The 15,435-nt window shown below is 48.5% G+C and overlaps 1 protein-coding gene across 6 annotated transcripts in view; it reads right to left on the bottom strand.

The window, feature by feature from the left end:
• epn2 (epsin 2) overlaps nt 1-15,435 on the bottom strand; it is a 71,044-nt gene that overhangs the window by 29,179 nt on the left and 26,430 nt on the right. For 4 of the 6 annotated variants that reach the window (XM_071390947.1, XM_071390948.1, XM_071390951.1 and 1 more), the window contains one exon: nt 7,581-7,692. In XM_071390947.1, the coding sequence (XP_071247048.1) occupies nt 7,581-7,692 (112 nt within the window). The remainder of the gene's footprint in view (nt 1-7,580; nt 7,693-15,435) is intronic. The other 2 variants (XM_071390949.1, XM_071390950.1) reach the window with 1 other exon arrangement.

The raw sequence follows: 15,435 nt of genomic DNA, 5'->3' as shown, positions 1-15,435 counted from the left end.
TAGTCAGGGACCCCACCCCATTGGTTAATTTGGGAACAGCTCGTCACCTTCTCTGATTATCAGGCTGTTGTATTGAGCCAGGGACCCCACCCCATTGGTTAATTTGGGAACAGCTCGTCACCTTCTCTGATTATCAGGCTGTTGTATTTAGTCAGGGACCCCACCCCATTGGTTAATTTGGGAACAGCTCGTCACCTTCTCTGATTATCAGGCTGTTGTATTTAGTCAGGGACCCCACCCCATTGGTTAATTTGGGAACAGCTCGTCACCTTCTCTGATTATCAGGCTGTTGTATTTAGTCAGGGACCCCACCCCATTGGTTAATTTGGGAACAGCTCGTCACCTTCTCTGATTGTCAGGCTGTTGTATTGAGTCAGGGACCCCACCCCATTGGTTCATTTGGGAACAGCTCGTCACCTTCTCTGATTGTCAGGCTGTTGTATTGAGTCAGGGACCCCACCCCATTGGTTAATTTGGGAACAGCTCGTCACCTTCTCTGATTGTCAGGCTGTTGTATTGAGTCAGGGACCCCACCCCATTGGTTAATTTGGGAACATTGGTTCATTTGGGTACAGCTCGTCCCCTAATCTGGATTACCAGCTATTGTATTGAGTCAGGGACGCCACCCCATTGGTTCATTTGGGAACAGCTCGTCCCCCTAATCTGGATTATCAACTATTGTATTGAGTCAGGGACCCTACCCCATTGGTTCATTTGGGAACAGCTCGTCCCCTAATCTGGATTATCATCTATTGTATTGAGCCAGGGACCCTACCCCATTGGTTCATTTGGGAACAGCTCGTCCCCCTAATCTGGATTATCATCTATTGTATTGAGTCAGGGACCCCACCCCATTGGTTAATTTGGGAACAGCTCGTCCCCTAATCTGGATTATCAGGTATTGTATTGAGTCAGGGACCCCACCCCATTGGTTCATTTGAGAACAGCTCGTCCCCCTAATCTGGATTATCATCTATTGTATTGAGCCAGGGACCCCACCCCATTGGTTCATTTGAGAACAGCTCGTCCCCCTAATCTGGATTATCAGCTATTGTATTGAGTCAGGGACCCCACCCCATTGGTTCATTTGAGAACAGCTCGTCCCCCTAATCTGGATTATCATCTATTGTATTGAGTCAGGGACCCCACCCCATTGGTTCATTTGGGAACAGCTCGTCCCCCTAATCTGGATTATCATCTATTGTATTGAGTCAGGGACCCCACCCCCCCCCCCATTGGTTAATTTGGGAACAGCTCGTCCCCCTAATCTGGATTATCATCTATTGTATTTAGTCAGGGACCCCACCCCATTGGTTAATTTGGGAACAGCTCGTCCCCCTAATCTGGATTACCAGCTATTGTATTGAGTCAGGGACCCTACCCCATTGGTTCATTTGGGAACAGCTCGTCCCCCTAATCTGGATTATCATCTATTGTATTTAGTCAGGGACCCCACCCCATTGGTTAATTTGGGAACAGCTCGTCCCCCTAATCTGGATTATCATCTATTGTATTTAGTCAGGGACCCCACCCCATTGGTTAATTTGGGAACAGCTCGTCCCCCTAATCTGGATTATCATCTATTGTATTTAGTCAGGGACCCCCCCCCATTGGTTAATTTGGGAACAGCTCGTCACCTTCTCTGATTGTCAGGCTGTTGTATTGAGTCAGGGACCCCACCCCATTGGTTAATTTGGGAACAGCTCGTCACCTTCTCTGATTGTCAGGCTGTTGTATTGAGTCAGGGACCCCACCCCATTGGTTAATTTGAGAACAGCTCGTCCCCCTAATCTGGATTATCATCTATTGTATTTAGTCAGGGACCCCACCCCATTGGTTAATTTGAGAACAGCTCGTCCCCCTAATCTGGATTATCATCTATTGTATTTAGTCCGGGACCCCCCCCCATTGGTTAATTTGGGAACAGCTCGTCACCTTCTCTGATTGTCAGGCTGTTGTATTGAGTCAGGGACCCCACCCCATTGGTTAATTTGGGAACAGCTCGTCACCTTCTCTGATTGTCAGGCTGTTGTATTGAGTCAGGGACCCTACCCCATTGGTTCATTTGGGAACAGCTCGTCCCCCTAATCTGGATTATCATCTATTGTATTGAGTCAGGGACCCTACCCCATTGGTTCATTTGGGAACAGCTCGTCCCCCTAATCTGGATTATCATCTATTGTATTGAGTCAGGGACCCCACCCCATTGGTTAATTTGGGAACAGCTCGTCACCTTCTCTGATTGTCAGGCTGTTGTATTGAGTCAGGGACCCCACCCCATTGGTTAATTTGGGAACAGCTCGTCACCTTCTCTGATTGTCAGGCTGTTGTATTGAGTCAGGGACCCCACCCCATTGGTAAATTTGGGAACAGCTCGTCACCTTCTCTGATTATCAGGCTGTTGTATTGAGCCAGGGACCCCACCCCATTGGTTAATTTGGGAACAGCTCGTCACCTTCTCTGATTATCAGGCTGTTGTATTGAGTCAGGGACCCCACCCCATTGGTTAATTTGGGAACAGCTCGTCACCTTCTCTGATTGTCATCTATTGTATTTAGTCAGGGACCCCACCCCATTGGTTAATTTGGGAACAGCTCGTCACCTTCTCTGATTGTCAGGCTGTTGTATTGAGTCAGGGACCCCACCCCATTGGTTAATTTGGGAACAGCTCGTCACCTTCTCTGATTGTCATCTATTGTATTTAGTCAGGGACCCCACCCCATTGGTTAATTTGGGAACAGCTCGTCACCTTCTCTGATTATCAGGCTGTTGTATTGAGCCAGGGACCCCACCCCATTGGTTAATTTGGGAACAGCTCGTCACCTTCTCTGATTATCAGGCTGTTGTATTGAGTCAGGGACCCCACCCCATTGGTTAATTTGGGAACAGCTCGTCACCTTCTCTGATTATCAGGCTGTTGTATTTAGTCAGGGACCCCACCCCATTGGTTAATTTGGGAACAGCTCGTCACCTTCTCTGATTATCAGGCTGTTGTATTTAGTCAGGGACCCCACCCCATTGGTTCATTTGAGAACAGCTCGTCCCCCTAATCTGGATTATCAGCTATTGTATTGAGTCAGGGACCCCACCCCATTGGTTCATTTGAGAACAGCTCGTCCCCCTAATCTGGATTATCATCTATTGTATTGAGTCAGGGACCCCACCCCATTGGTTCATTTGGGAACAGCTCGTCCCCCTAATCTGGATTATCATCTATTGTATTTAGTCAGGGACCCCACCCCCCCCCCCATTGGTTAATTTGGGAACAGCTCGTCCCCCTAATCTGGATTATCATCTATTGTATTTAGTCAGGGACCCCACCCCATTGGTTAATTTGGGAACAGCTCGTCCCCCTAATCTGGATTACCAGCTATTGTATTGAGTCAGGGACCCTACCCCATTGGTTCATTTGGGAACAGCTCGTCCCCCTAATCTGGATTATCATCTATTGTATTTAGTCAGGGACCCCACCCCATTGGTTAATTTGGGAACAGCTCGTCCCCCTAATCTGGATTATCATCTATTGTATTTAGTCAGGGACCCCACCCCATTGGTTAATTTGGGAACAGCTCGTCCCCCTAATCTGGATTATCATCTATTGTATTTAGTCAGGGACCCCCCCCCATTGGTTAATTTGGGAACAGCTCGTCACCTTCTCTGATTGTCAGGCTGTTGTATTGAGTCAGGGACCCCACCCCATTGGTTAATTTGGGAACAGCTCGTCACCTTCTCTGATTGTCAGGCTGTTGTATTGAGTCAGGGACCCCACCCCATTGGTTAATTTGAGAACAGCTCGTCCCCCTAATCTGGATTATCATCTATTGTATTTAGTCAGGGACCCCACCCCATTGGTTAATTTGAGAACAGCTCGTCCCCCTAATCTGGATTATCATCTATTGTATTTAGTCCGGGACCCCCCCCCATTGGTTAATTTGGGAACAGCTCGTCACCTTCTCTGATTGTCAGGCTGTTGTATTGAGTCAGGGACCCCACCCCATTGGTTAATTTGGGAACAGCTCGTCACCTTCTCTGATTGTCAGGCTGTTGTATTGAGTCAGGGACCCTACCCCATTGGTTCATTTGGGAACAGCTCGTCCCCCTAATCTGGATTATCATCTATTGTATTGAGTCAGGGACCCTACCCCATTGGTTCATTTGGGAACAGCTCGTCCCCCTAATCTGGATTATCATCTATTGTATTGAGTCAGGGACCCCACCCCATTGGTTAATTTGGGAACAGCTCGTCACCTTCTCTGATTGTCAGGCTGTTGTATTGAGTCAGGGACCCCACCCCATTGGTTAATTTGGGAACAGCTCGTCACCTTCTCTGATTGTCAGGCTGTTGTATTGAGTCAGGGACCCCACCCCATTGGTAAATTTGGGAACAGCTCGTCACCTTCTCTGATTATCAGGCTGTTGTATTGAGCCAGGGACCCCACCCCATTGGTTAATTTGGGAACAGCTCGTCACCTTCTCTGATTATCAGGCTGTTGTATTGAGTCAGGGACCCCACCCCATTGGTTAATTTGGGAACAGCTCGTCACCTTCTCTGATTGTCATCTATTGTATTTAGTCAGGGACCCCACCCCATTGGTTAATTTGGGAACAGCTCGTCACCTTCTCTGATTGTCAGGCTGTTGTATTGAGTCAGGGACCCCACCCCATTGGTTAATTTGGGAACAGCTCGTCACCTTCTCTGATTGTCATCTATTGTATTTAGTCAGGGACCCCACCCCATTGGTTAATTTGGGAACAGCTCGTCACCTTCTCTGATTATCAGGCTGTTGTATTGAGCCAGGGACCCCACCCCATTGGTTAATTTGGGAACAGCTCGTCACCTTCTCTGATTATCAGGCTGTTGTATTGAGTCAGGGACCCCACCCCATTGGTTAATTTGGGAACAGCTCGTCACCTTCTCTGATTATCAGGCTGTTGTATTTAGTCAGGGACCCCACCCCATTGGTTAATTTGGGAACAGCTCGTCACCTTCTCTGATTATCAGGCTGTTGTATTTAGTCAGGGACCCCACCCCATTGGTTAATTTGGGAACAGCTCGTCACCTTCTCTGATTGTCAGGCTGTTGTATTGAGTCAGGGACCCCACCCCATTGGTTCATTTGGGAACAGCTCGTCACCTTCTCTGATTGTCAGGCTGTTGTATTGAGTCAGGGACCCCACCCCATTGGTTAATTTGGGAACAGCTCGTCACCTTCTCTGATTGTCAGGCTGTTGTATTGAGTCAGGGACCCCACCCCATTGGTTAATTTGGGAACAGCTCGTCACCTTCTCTGATTATCAGGCTGTTGTATTGAGTCAGGGACCCCACCCCATTGGTTAATTTGGGAACAGCTCGTCACCTTCTCTGATTGTCAGGCTGTTGTATTGAGTCAGGGACCCCACCCCATTGGTTAATTTGGGAACAGCTCGTCACCTTCTCTGATTATCAGGCTGTTGTATTGAGCCAGGGACCCCACCCCATTGGTTAATTTGGGAACAGCTCGTCACCTTCTCTGATTATCAGGCTGTTGTATTGAGTCAGGGACCCCACCCCATTGGTTAATTTGGGAACAGCTCGTCACCTTCTCTGATTATCAGGCTGTTGTATTTAGTCAGGGACCCCACCCCATTGGTTAATTTGGGAACAGCTCGTCACCTTCTCTGATTATCAGGCTGTTGTATTTAGTCAGGGACCCCACCCCATTGGTTAATTTGGGAACAGCTCGTCACCTTCTCTGATTATCAGGCTGTTGTATTTAGTCAGGGACCCCACCCCATTGGTTAATTTGGGAACAGCTCGTCACCTTCTCTGATTATCAGGCTGTTGTATTTAGTCAGGGACCCCACCCCATTGGTTAATTTGGGAACAGCTCGTCACCTTCTCTGATTGTCAGGCTGTTGTATTGAGTCAGGGACCCCACCCCATTGGTTCATTTGGGAACAGCTCGTCACCTTCTCTGATTGTCAGGCTGTTGTATTGAGTCAGGGACCCCACCCCATTGGTTCATTTGGGAACAGCTCGTCGCCTTCTCTGATTGTCAGGCTGTTGTATTGAGTCAGGGACCCCACCCCATTGGTTAATTTGGGAACAGCTCGTCACCTTCTCTGATTGTCAGGCTGTTGTATTGAGTCAGGGACCCCACCCCATTGGTTAATTTGGGAACAGCTCGTCACCTTCTCTGATTGTCAGGCTGTTGTATTGAGTCAGGGACCCCACCCCATTGGTTCATTTGGGAACAGCTCGTCACCTTCTCTGATTGTCAGGCTGTTGTATTGAGTCAGGGACCCCACCCCATTGGTTAATTTGGGAACAGCTCGTCACCTTCTCTGATTGTCAGGCTGTTGTATTGAGTCAGGGACCCCACCCCATTGGTTAATTTGGGAACAGCTCGTCACCTTCTCTGATTGTCAGGCTGTTGTATTGAGTCAGGGACCCCACCCCATTGGTTAATTTGGGAACAGCTCGTCACCTTCTCTGATTGTCAGGCTGTTGTATTGAGTCAGGGACCCCACCCCATTGGTTCATTTGGGAACAGCTCGTCACCTTCTCTGATTGTCAGGCTGTTGTATTGAGTCAGGGACCCCACCCCATTGGTTCATTTGGGAACAGCTCGTCACCTTCTCTGATTGTCAGGCTGTTGTATTGAGTCAGGGACCCCACCCCATTGGTTCATTTGGGAACAGCTCGTCACCTTCTCTGATTGTCAGGCTGTTGTATTGAGTCAGGGACCCCCCCATTGGTTCATTTGGGAACAGCTCGTCACCTTCTCTGATTGTCAGGCTGTTGTATTGAGTCAGGGACCCCCCCCCATTGGTTCATTTGGGAACAGCTCGTCACCTTCTCTGATTGTCAGGCTGTTGTATTGAGTCAGGGACCCCACCCCATTGGTTAATTTGGGAACAGCTCGTCACCTTCTCTGATTGTCAGGCTGTTGTATTGAGTCAGGGACCCCCCCCCATTGGTTCATTTGGGAACAGCTCGTCACCTTCTCTGATTGTCAGGCTGTTGTATTGAGTCAGGGACCCCACCCCATTGGTTCATTTGGGAACAGCTCGTCACCTTCTCTGATTGTCAGGCTGTTGTATTGAGTCAGGGACCCCACCCCATTGGTTCATTTGGGAACAGCTCGTCACCTTCTCTGATTGTCAGGCTGTTGTATTGAGTCAGGGACCCCACCCCATTGGTTAATTTGGGAACAGCTCGTCACCTTCTCTGATTGTCAGGCTGTTGTATTGAGTCAGGGACCCCACCCCATTGGTTCATTTGGGAACAGCTCGTCTGATTGTCAGGCTGTTGTCAAACATCTCAAAAAGACGATTCTCTTCCTAATTAGTGATGCAGTGGTTTCTACTAGATGAAAACCCTCTGAGTATTACATCCTGGCATTTAAAACACTCCACTATCTACATGTCACATACGATAAAACGTCATATTTTCACATTACCAAAATACCTGCTATTTAGAGCACAGGTATGGGTATTGTGACACGGTGTGTGTGTGTGTGTGTGTGTGTGTGTGTGTGTGTGTGTGTGTGTGTGTGTGTGTGTGTGTGTGTGTGTGTGTGTGTGTGTGTGTGTGTGTACCATAGGCCTGCCAGGGGTCTGGTGCGGCGGCAGCTCCTCCTCCTGCCCCCCAGGGGTCGGCCGAACCCCCCCCTGGAACATCCATCAGATCCAACAGAGAGGACTGGGCCTGCTGGGAGGAGAGAGAGGAGATCACCCATTAGATCCTAACAGAGAGGACTGGGAGGAGAGAGAGGAGATCACCCATTAGATCCTAACAGAGAGGACTGGGCCTGCTGGGAGGAGAGAGAGAGGAGATCACCCATTAGATCCTAACAGAGAGGACTGGGCCTGCTGGGAGGAGAGAGAGAGGAGATCACCCATTAGATCCTAACAGAGAGGACTGGGTCTGCTGAGAGGAGATCACCCATTAGATCCTAACAGAGAGGACTGGGTCTGCTGAGAGGAGAGAGAGGAGATCACCCATTAGATCCTAACAGAGAGGACTGGGTCTGCTGAGAGGAGAGAGAGGAGATCACCCATTAGATCCTAACAGAGAGGACTGGGCCTGCTGAGAGGAGAGAGAGAGGAGATCACCCATTAGATCCTAACAGAGAGGACTGGGAGGAGAGAGAGGAGATCACCCATTAGATCCTAACAGAGAGGACTGGGCCTGCTGGGAGGAGAGAGAGGAGATCACCCATTAGATCCTAACAGAGAGGACTGGGCCTGCTGAGAGGAGAGAGAGGAGATCACCCATTAGATCCTAACAGAGAGGACTGGGCCTGCTGAGAGGAGAGAGAGGAGATCACCCATTAGATCCTAACAGAGAGGACTGGGAGGAGAGAGAGGAGATCACCCATTAGATCCTAACAGAGAGGACTGGGTCTGCTGAGAGGAGAGAGAGGAGATCACCCATTAGATCCCAACAGAGAGGACTGGGCCTGCTGGGAGGAGAGAGAGAGGAGATCACCCATTAGATCCTAACAGAGAGGACTGGGCCTGCTGGGAGGAGAGAGAGAGGAGATCACCCATTAGATCCTAACAGAGAGGACTGGGTCTGCTGAGAGGAGAGAGAGAGGAGATCACCCATTAGATCCTAACAGAGAGGACTGGGTCTGCTGAGAGGAGAGAGAGGAGATCACCCATTAGATCCTAACAGAGAGGACTGGGTCTGCTGAGAGGAGAGAGAGAGGAGATCACCCATTAGATCCTAACAGAGAGGACTGGGTCTGCTGAGAGGAGATCACCCATTAGATCCTAACAGAGAGGACTGGGTCTGCTGAGAGGAGAGAGAGGAGATCACCCATTAGATCCTAACAGAGAGGACTGGGCCTGCTGAGAGGAGAGAGAGAGGAGATCACCCATTAGATCCTAACAGAGAGGACTGGGAGGAGAGAGAGGAGATCACCCATTAGATCCTAACAGAGAGGCCTGGGTCTGCAGAGAGGAGAGAGAGGAGATCACCCATTAGATCCTAACAGAGAGGACTGGGTCTGCTGAGAGGAGAGAGAGAGGAGATCACCCATTAGATCCTAACAGAGGGGACTGGGAGGAGAGAGAGGAGATCACCCATTAGATCCTAACAGAGAGGACTGGGCCTGCTGAGAGGAGAGAGAGAGGAGATCACCCATTAGATCCTAACAGAGAGGACTGGGTCTGCTGAGAGGAGAGAGAGGAGATCACCCATTAGATCCTAACAGGGAGGACTGGGCGGAGAGAGAGGAGATCACCCATTAGATCCTAACAGAGAGGACTGGGTCTGCTGAGAGGAGAGAGAGGAGATCACCCATTAGATCCTAACAGAGAGGACTGCTGGGAGGAGAGAGAGGAGATCACCCATTAGATCCTAACAGAGAGGACTGGGAGGAGAGAGAGGAGATCACCCATTAGATCCTAACAGAGAGGACTGGGTTCTGCTGAGAGGAGAGAGAGAGGAGATCACCCATTAGATCCTAACAGAGAGGACTGGGTTCTGCTGAGAGGAGAGAGAGGAGATCACCCATTAGATCCTAACAGAGAGGACTGGGTTCTGCTGAGAGGAGAGAGAGAGGAGATCACCCATTAGATCCTAACAGAGAGAACTGGGTCTGCTGAGAGGGGAGAGAGAAGCACTGAAAGTCATAGAATCGATAGCACTTTGAAGATGTTAAAATGTATCTGTCCACTTTTCCTCAGCCAACAAGACGATAAACGAACAACAAAATCACTAGCTTGTGTCCATCTACGATCCCCCCATAGTAGAAAAGTTGACCTGTCCTATTGGTCAGCTTGTCGAGAAAGAAACAGCCTATTCCAGAACACACTCTGGGACGATAGTCAACTAGCACGGGATGCTAATATGACTAGTATCATCATCAACTAGCACGGGATGCTAATATGACTAGTATCATCATCAACTAGCACGGGATGCTAATATGACTAGTATCATCATCAACTAGCACGGGATGCTAATATGACTAGTATCATCATCAACTAGCACGGGATGCTAATATGACTAGTATCATCATCAACTAGCACGGGATGCTAATATGACTAGTATCATCATCAACTAGCATGGGATGCTAATATGACTAGTATCATCATCAACTAGCATGGGATGCTAATATGACTAGTATCATCATCAACTAGCATGGGATGCTAATATGAATAGTATCATCATCAACTAGCATGGGATGCTAATATGACTAGTATCATCATCAACTAGCATGGGATGCTAATATGACTAGGACTATCAAGGGATGCTAATATGACTAGTATCATCATCAACTAGCACGGGATGCTAATATGACTAGTATCATCATCAACTAGCACGGGATGCTAATATGACTAGTATCATCATCAACTAGCATGGGATGCTAATATGACTAGTATCATCATCAACTAGCATGGGATGCTAATATGACTAGGACTATCAAGGGATGCTAATATGACTAGGGTTATCATCAACTAGCACGGGCTGCTAATATGACTTATATTATCAACTAGCACGGAATGCTAATATGACTTATATTATCATCAACTAGCACGGGATGCTAATATGACTAGGACTATCAACTAGCACGGGATGCTAATATGACTAGGGTTATCATCAACTAGCACAGGTTGCTAATATGACTAGGATTATCATCAACTAGCACAGGTTGCTAATATGACTAGGATTATCATCAACTAGCACGGGTTGCTAATATGACTAGGACTATCATCAACTAGCATGGGATGCTAATATGACTAGGACTATCAACTAGCATGGGATGCTAATATGACTAGGACTATCAACTAGCATGGGATGCTAATATGACTAGGACTATCAACTAGCATGGGATGCTAATATGACTAGGACTATCAACTAGCATGGGATGCTAATATGACTAGGACTATCAACTAGCATGGGATGCTAATATGACTAGGACTATCAACTAGCATGGGATGCTAATATGACTAGGACTATCAACTAGCATGGGATGCTAATATGACTAGGACTATCAACTAGCATGGGATGCTAATATGACTAGGACTATCAAATAGCATGGGATGCTAATATGACTAGGACTATCAACTAGCATGGGATGCTAATATGACTAGGATTATCATTTCAATCAGCTGTTTGGTGGGACGTAAACCTGTCTCTCTCTACATCGACGGGTATTTATATCAGCTGTTTGATGGGACATAAACCTGTCTCTCTCTCTACATCGACTGGTATTTATATCAGCTGTTTGATGGGACATAAACCTGTCTCTCTCTCTACATCGACGGGTATTTATATCAGCTGTTTGATGGGACATAAACCTGTCTCTCTCTCTACATCGACTGGTATTTCAATCAGCTGTTTGATGGGACGTAAACCTGTCTCTCTCTCTACATCGACTGGTATTTCAATCAGCTGTTTGATGGGACATAAACCTGTCTCTCTCTCTACATCGACTGGTAATTATATCAGCTGTTTGATGGGACATAAACCTGTCTCTCTCTCTACATCGACTGGTATTTCAATCAGCTGTTTGATGGGACATAAACCTGTCTCTCTCTCTACATCGACTGGTATTTCAATCAGCTGTTTGATGGGACATAAACCTGTCTCTCTCTCTACATCGACGGGTATTTCAATCAGCTGTTTGATGGGACATAAACCTGTCTCTCTCTCTCTCTCTACATCTACGGGTATTTATATCAGCTGTTTGATGGGACGTAAAGCCTGTCTCTCTCTCTACATCGACTGGTATTTATATCAGCTGTTTGTACCTCCCAGCAGCAGTCTCATGGGACAGACTACCACCCTACAGCCATAACATGGGAAACACTGAGCTAGTTCTGTGTCTGTACCTCCCAGCAGCAGTCTCATGGGACAGACTACCACCCTACAGCCATAACATGGGAAACACTGAGCTAGTTCTGTGTCTGTACCTCCCAGTCTCATGGGACAGACTACCACCCTACAGCCATAACATGGGAAACACTGAGCTAGTTCTGTGTCTGTACCTCCCAGCAGCAGTCTCATGGGACAGACTACCACCCTACAGCCATAACATGGGAAACACTGAGCTAGTTCTGTGTCTGTACCTCCCAGCAGCAGTCTCATGGGACAGACTACCACCCTACAGCCATAACATGGTAAACACTGAGATAGTTCTGTGTCTGTACCTCCCAGCAGCAGTCTCATGGACAGACTACCACCCTACAGCCATAACATGGGAAACACTGAGATAATTCTGTGTCTGTACCTCCCAGCAGCAGTCTCATGGGACAGACTACCACCCTACAGCCATAACATGGTAAACACTGAGCTAGTTCTGTGTCTGTACCTCCCAGCAGCAGTCTCATGGGACAGACTACCACCCTACAGCCATAACATGGGAAACACTGAGCTAGTTCTGTGTCTGTACCTCCCAGCAGCAGTCTCATGGGACAGACTACCACCCTACAGCCATAACATGGGAAACACTGAGCTAGTTCTGTGTCTGTACCTCCCAGCAGCAGTCTCATGGGACAGACTACCACCCTACAGCCATAACATGGGAAACACTGAGCTAGTTCTGTGTCTGTACCTCCCAGCAGCAGTCTCATGGGACAGACTACCACCCTACAGCCATAACATGGGAAACACTGAGCTAGTTCTGTGTCTGTACCTCCCAGCAGCAGTCTCATGGGACAGACTACCACCCTACAGCCATAACATGGTAAACACTGAGCTAGTTCTGTGTCTGTACCTCCCAGCAGCAGTCTCATGGGACAGACTACCACCCTACAGCCATAACATGGGAAACACTGAGCTAGTTCTGTGTCTGTACCTCCCAGCAGCAGTCTCATGGGACAGACTACCACCCTACAGCCATAACATGGGAAACACTGAGCTAGTTCTGTGTCTGTACCTCCCAGCAGCAGTCTCATGGGACAGACTACCACCCTACAGCCATAACATGGGAAACACTGAGATAGTTCTGTGTCTGTACCTCCCAGCAGCAGTCTCATGGGACAGACTACCACCCTACAGCCATAACATGGGAAACACTGAGCTAGTTCTGTGTCTGTACCTCCCAGCAGCAGTCTCATGGGACAGACTACCACCCTACAGCCATAACATGGTAAACACTGAGATAGTTCTGTGTCTGTACCTCCCAGCAGCAGTCTCATGGGACAGACTACCACCCTACAGCCATAACATGGGAAACACTGAGCTAGTTCTGTGTCTGTACCTCCCAGCAGCAGTCTCATGGGACAGACTACCACCCTACAGCCATAACATGGGAAACACTGAGCTAGTTCTGTGTCTGTACCTCCCAGCAGCAGTCTCATGGGACAGACTACCACCCTACAGCCATAACATGGGAAACACTGAGATAGTTCTGTGTCTGTACCTCCCAGCAGCAGTCTCATGGGACAGACTACCACCCTACAGCCATAACATGGGAAACACTGAGCTAGTTCTGTGTCTGTACCTCCCAGCAGCAGTCTCATGGGACAGACTACCACCCTACAGCCATAACATGGGAAACACTGGGATAGTTCTGTGTCTGTACCTCCCAGTCTCATGGGACAGACTACCACCCTACAGCCATAACATGGTAAACACTGAGCTAGTTCTGTGTCTGTACCTCCCAGTCTCATGGGACAGACTACCACCCTACAGTCATAACATGGTAAACACTGAGCTAGTTCTGTGTCTGTACCTCCCAGCAGCAGTCTCATGGGACAGACTACCACCCTACAGCCATAACATGGGAAACACTGAGCTAGTTCTGTGTCTGTACCTCCCAGCAGCAGTCTCATGGGACAGACTACCACCCTACAGCCATAACATGGGAAACACTGAGATAGTTCTGTGTCTGTACCTCCCAGCAGCAGTCTCATGGGACAGACTACCACCCTACAGCCATAACATGGGAAACACTGAGCTAGTTCTGTGTCTGTACCTCCCAGCAGCAGTCTCATGGGACAGACTACCACCCTACAGCCATAACATGGGAAACACTGAGATAGTTCTGTGTCTGTACCTCCCAGCAGCAGTCTCATGGGACAGACTACCACCCTACAGCCATAACATGGGAAACACTGAGATAGTTCTGTGTCTGTACCTCCCAGTCTCATGGACAGACTACCACCCTACAGTCATAACATGGGAAACACTGAGATAGTTCTGTGTCTGTACCTCCCAGCAGCAGTCTCATGGGACAGACTACCACCCTACAGCCATAACATGGGAAACACTGAGATAGTTCTGTGTCTGTACCTCCCAGTCTCATGGACAGACTACCACCCTACAGTCATAACATGGGAAACACTGAGATAGTTCTGTGTCTGTACCTCCCAGCAGCAGTCTCATGGGACAGACTACCACCCTACAGCCATAACATGGGAAACACTGAGCTAGTTCTGTGTCTGTACCTCCCAGCAGCAGTCTCATGGGACAGACTACCACCCTACAGCCATAACATGGGAAACACTGAGCTAGTTCTGTGTCTGTACCTCCCAGCAGCAGTCTCATGGGACAGACTACCACCCTACAGCCATAACATGGGAAACACTGAGATAGTTCTGTGTCTGTACCTCCCAGCAGCAGTCTCATGGACAGACTACCACCCTACAGCCATAACATGGGAAACACTGAGCTAGTTCTGTGTCTGTACCTCCCAGTCTCATAGGACAGACTACCACCCTACAGTCATAACATGGGAAACACTGAGATAGTTCTGTGTCTGTACCTCCCAGCAGCAGTCTCATGGACAGACTACCACCCTACAGCCATAACATGGTAAACACTGAGCTAGTTCTGTGTCTGTACCTCCCAGCAGCAGTCTCATGGGACAGACTACCACCCTACAGCCATAACATGGGAAACACTGGGATAGTTCTGTGTCTGTACCTCCCAGCAGCAGTCTCATGGACAGACTACCACCCTACAGCCATAACATGGTAAACACTGAGATAGTTCTGTGTCTGTACCTCCCAGCAGCAGTCTCATGGGACAGACTACCACCCTACAGCCATAACATGGGAAACACTGAGCTAGTTCTGTGTCTGTACCTCCCAGCAGCAGTCTCATGGGACAGACTACCACCCTACAGCCATAACATGGGAAACACTGAGCTAGTTCTGTGTCTGTACCTCCCAGTCTCATGGACAGACTACCACCCTACAGTCATAACATGGGAAACACTGAGCTAGTTCTGTGTCTGTACCTCCCAGTCTCATGGACAGACTACCACCCTACAGCCATAACATGGTAAACACTGAGCTAGTTCTGTGTCTGTACCTCCCAGCAGCAGTCTCATGGGACAGACTACCACCCTACAGCCATAACATGGGAAACACTGAGCTAGTTCTGTGTCTGTACCTCCCAGTCTCATGGGACAGACTACCACCCTACAGTCATAACATGGGAAACACTGAGCTAGTTCTGTGTCTGTACCTCCCAGCAGCAGTCTCATGGGACAGA

The sequence above is a fragment of the Salvelinus alpinus genome, chromosome 1 (assembly GCF_045679555.1).
Source record: "Salvelinus alpinus chromosome 1, SLU_Salpinus.1, whole genome shotgun sequence".
NCBI classification, from domain to species: Eukaryota; Metazoa; Chordata; class Actinopteri; order Salmoniformes; family Salmonidae; genus Salvelinus; species Salvelinus alpinus.
Note: the sequence above shows the minus strand (reverse complement) of the source record. Positions and strands in the feature narration are given on the sequence as shown.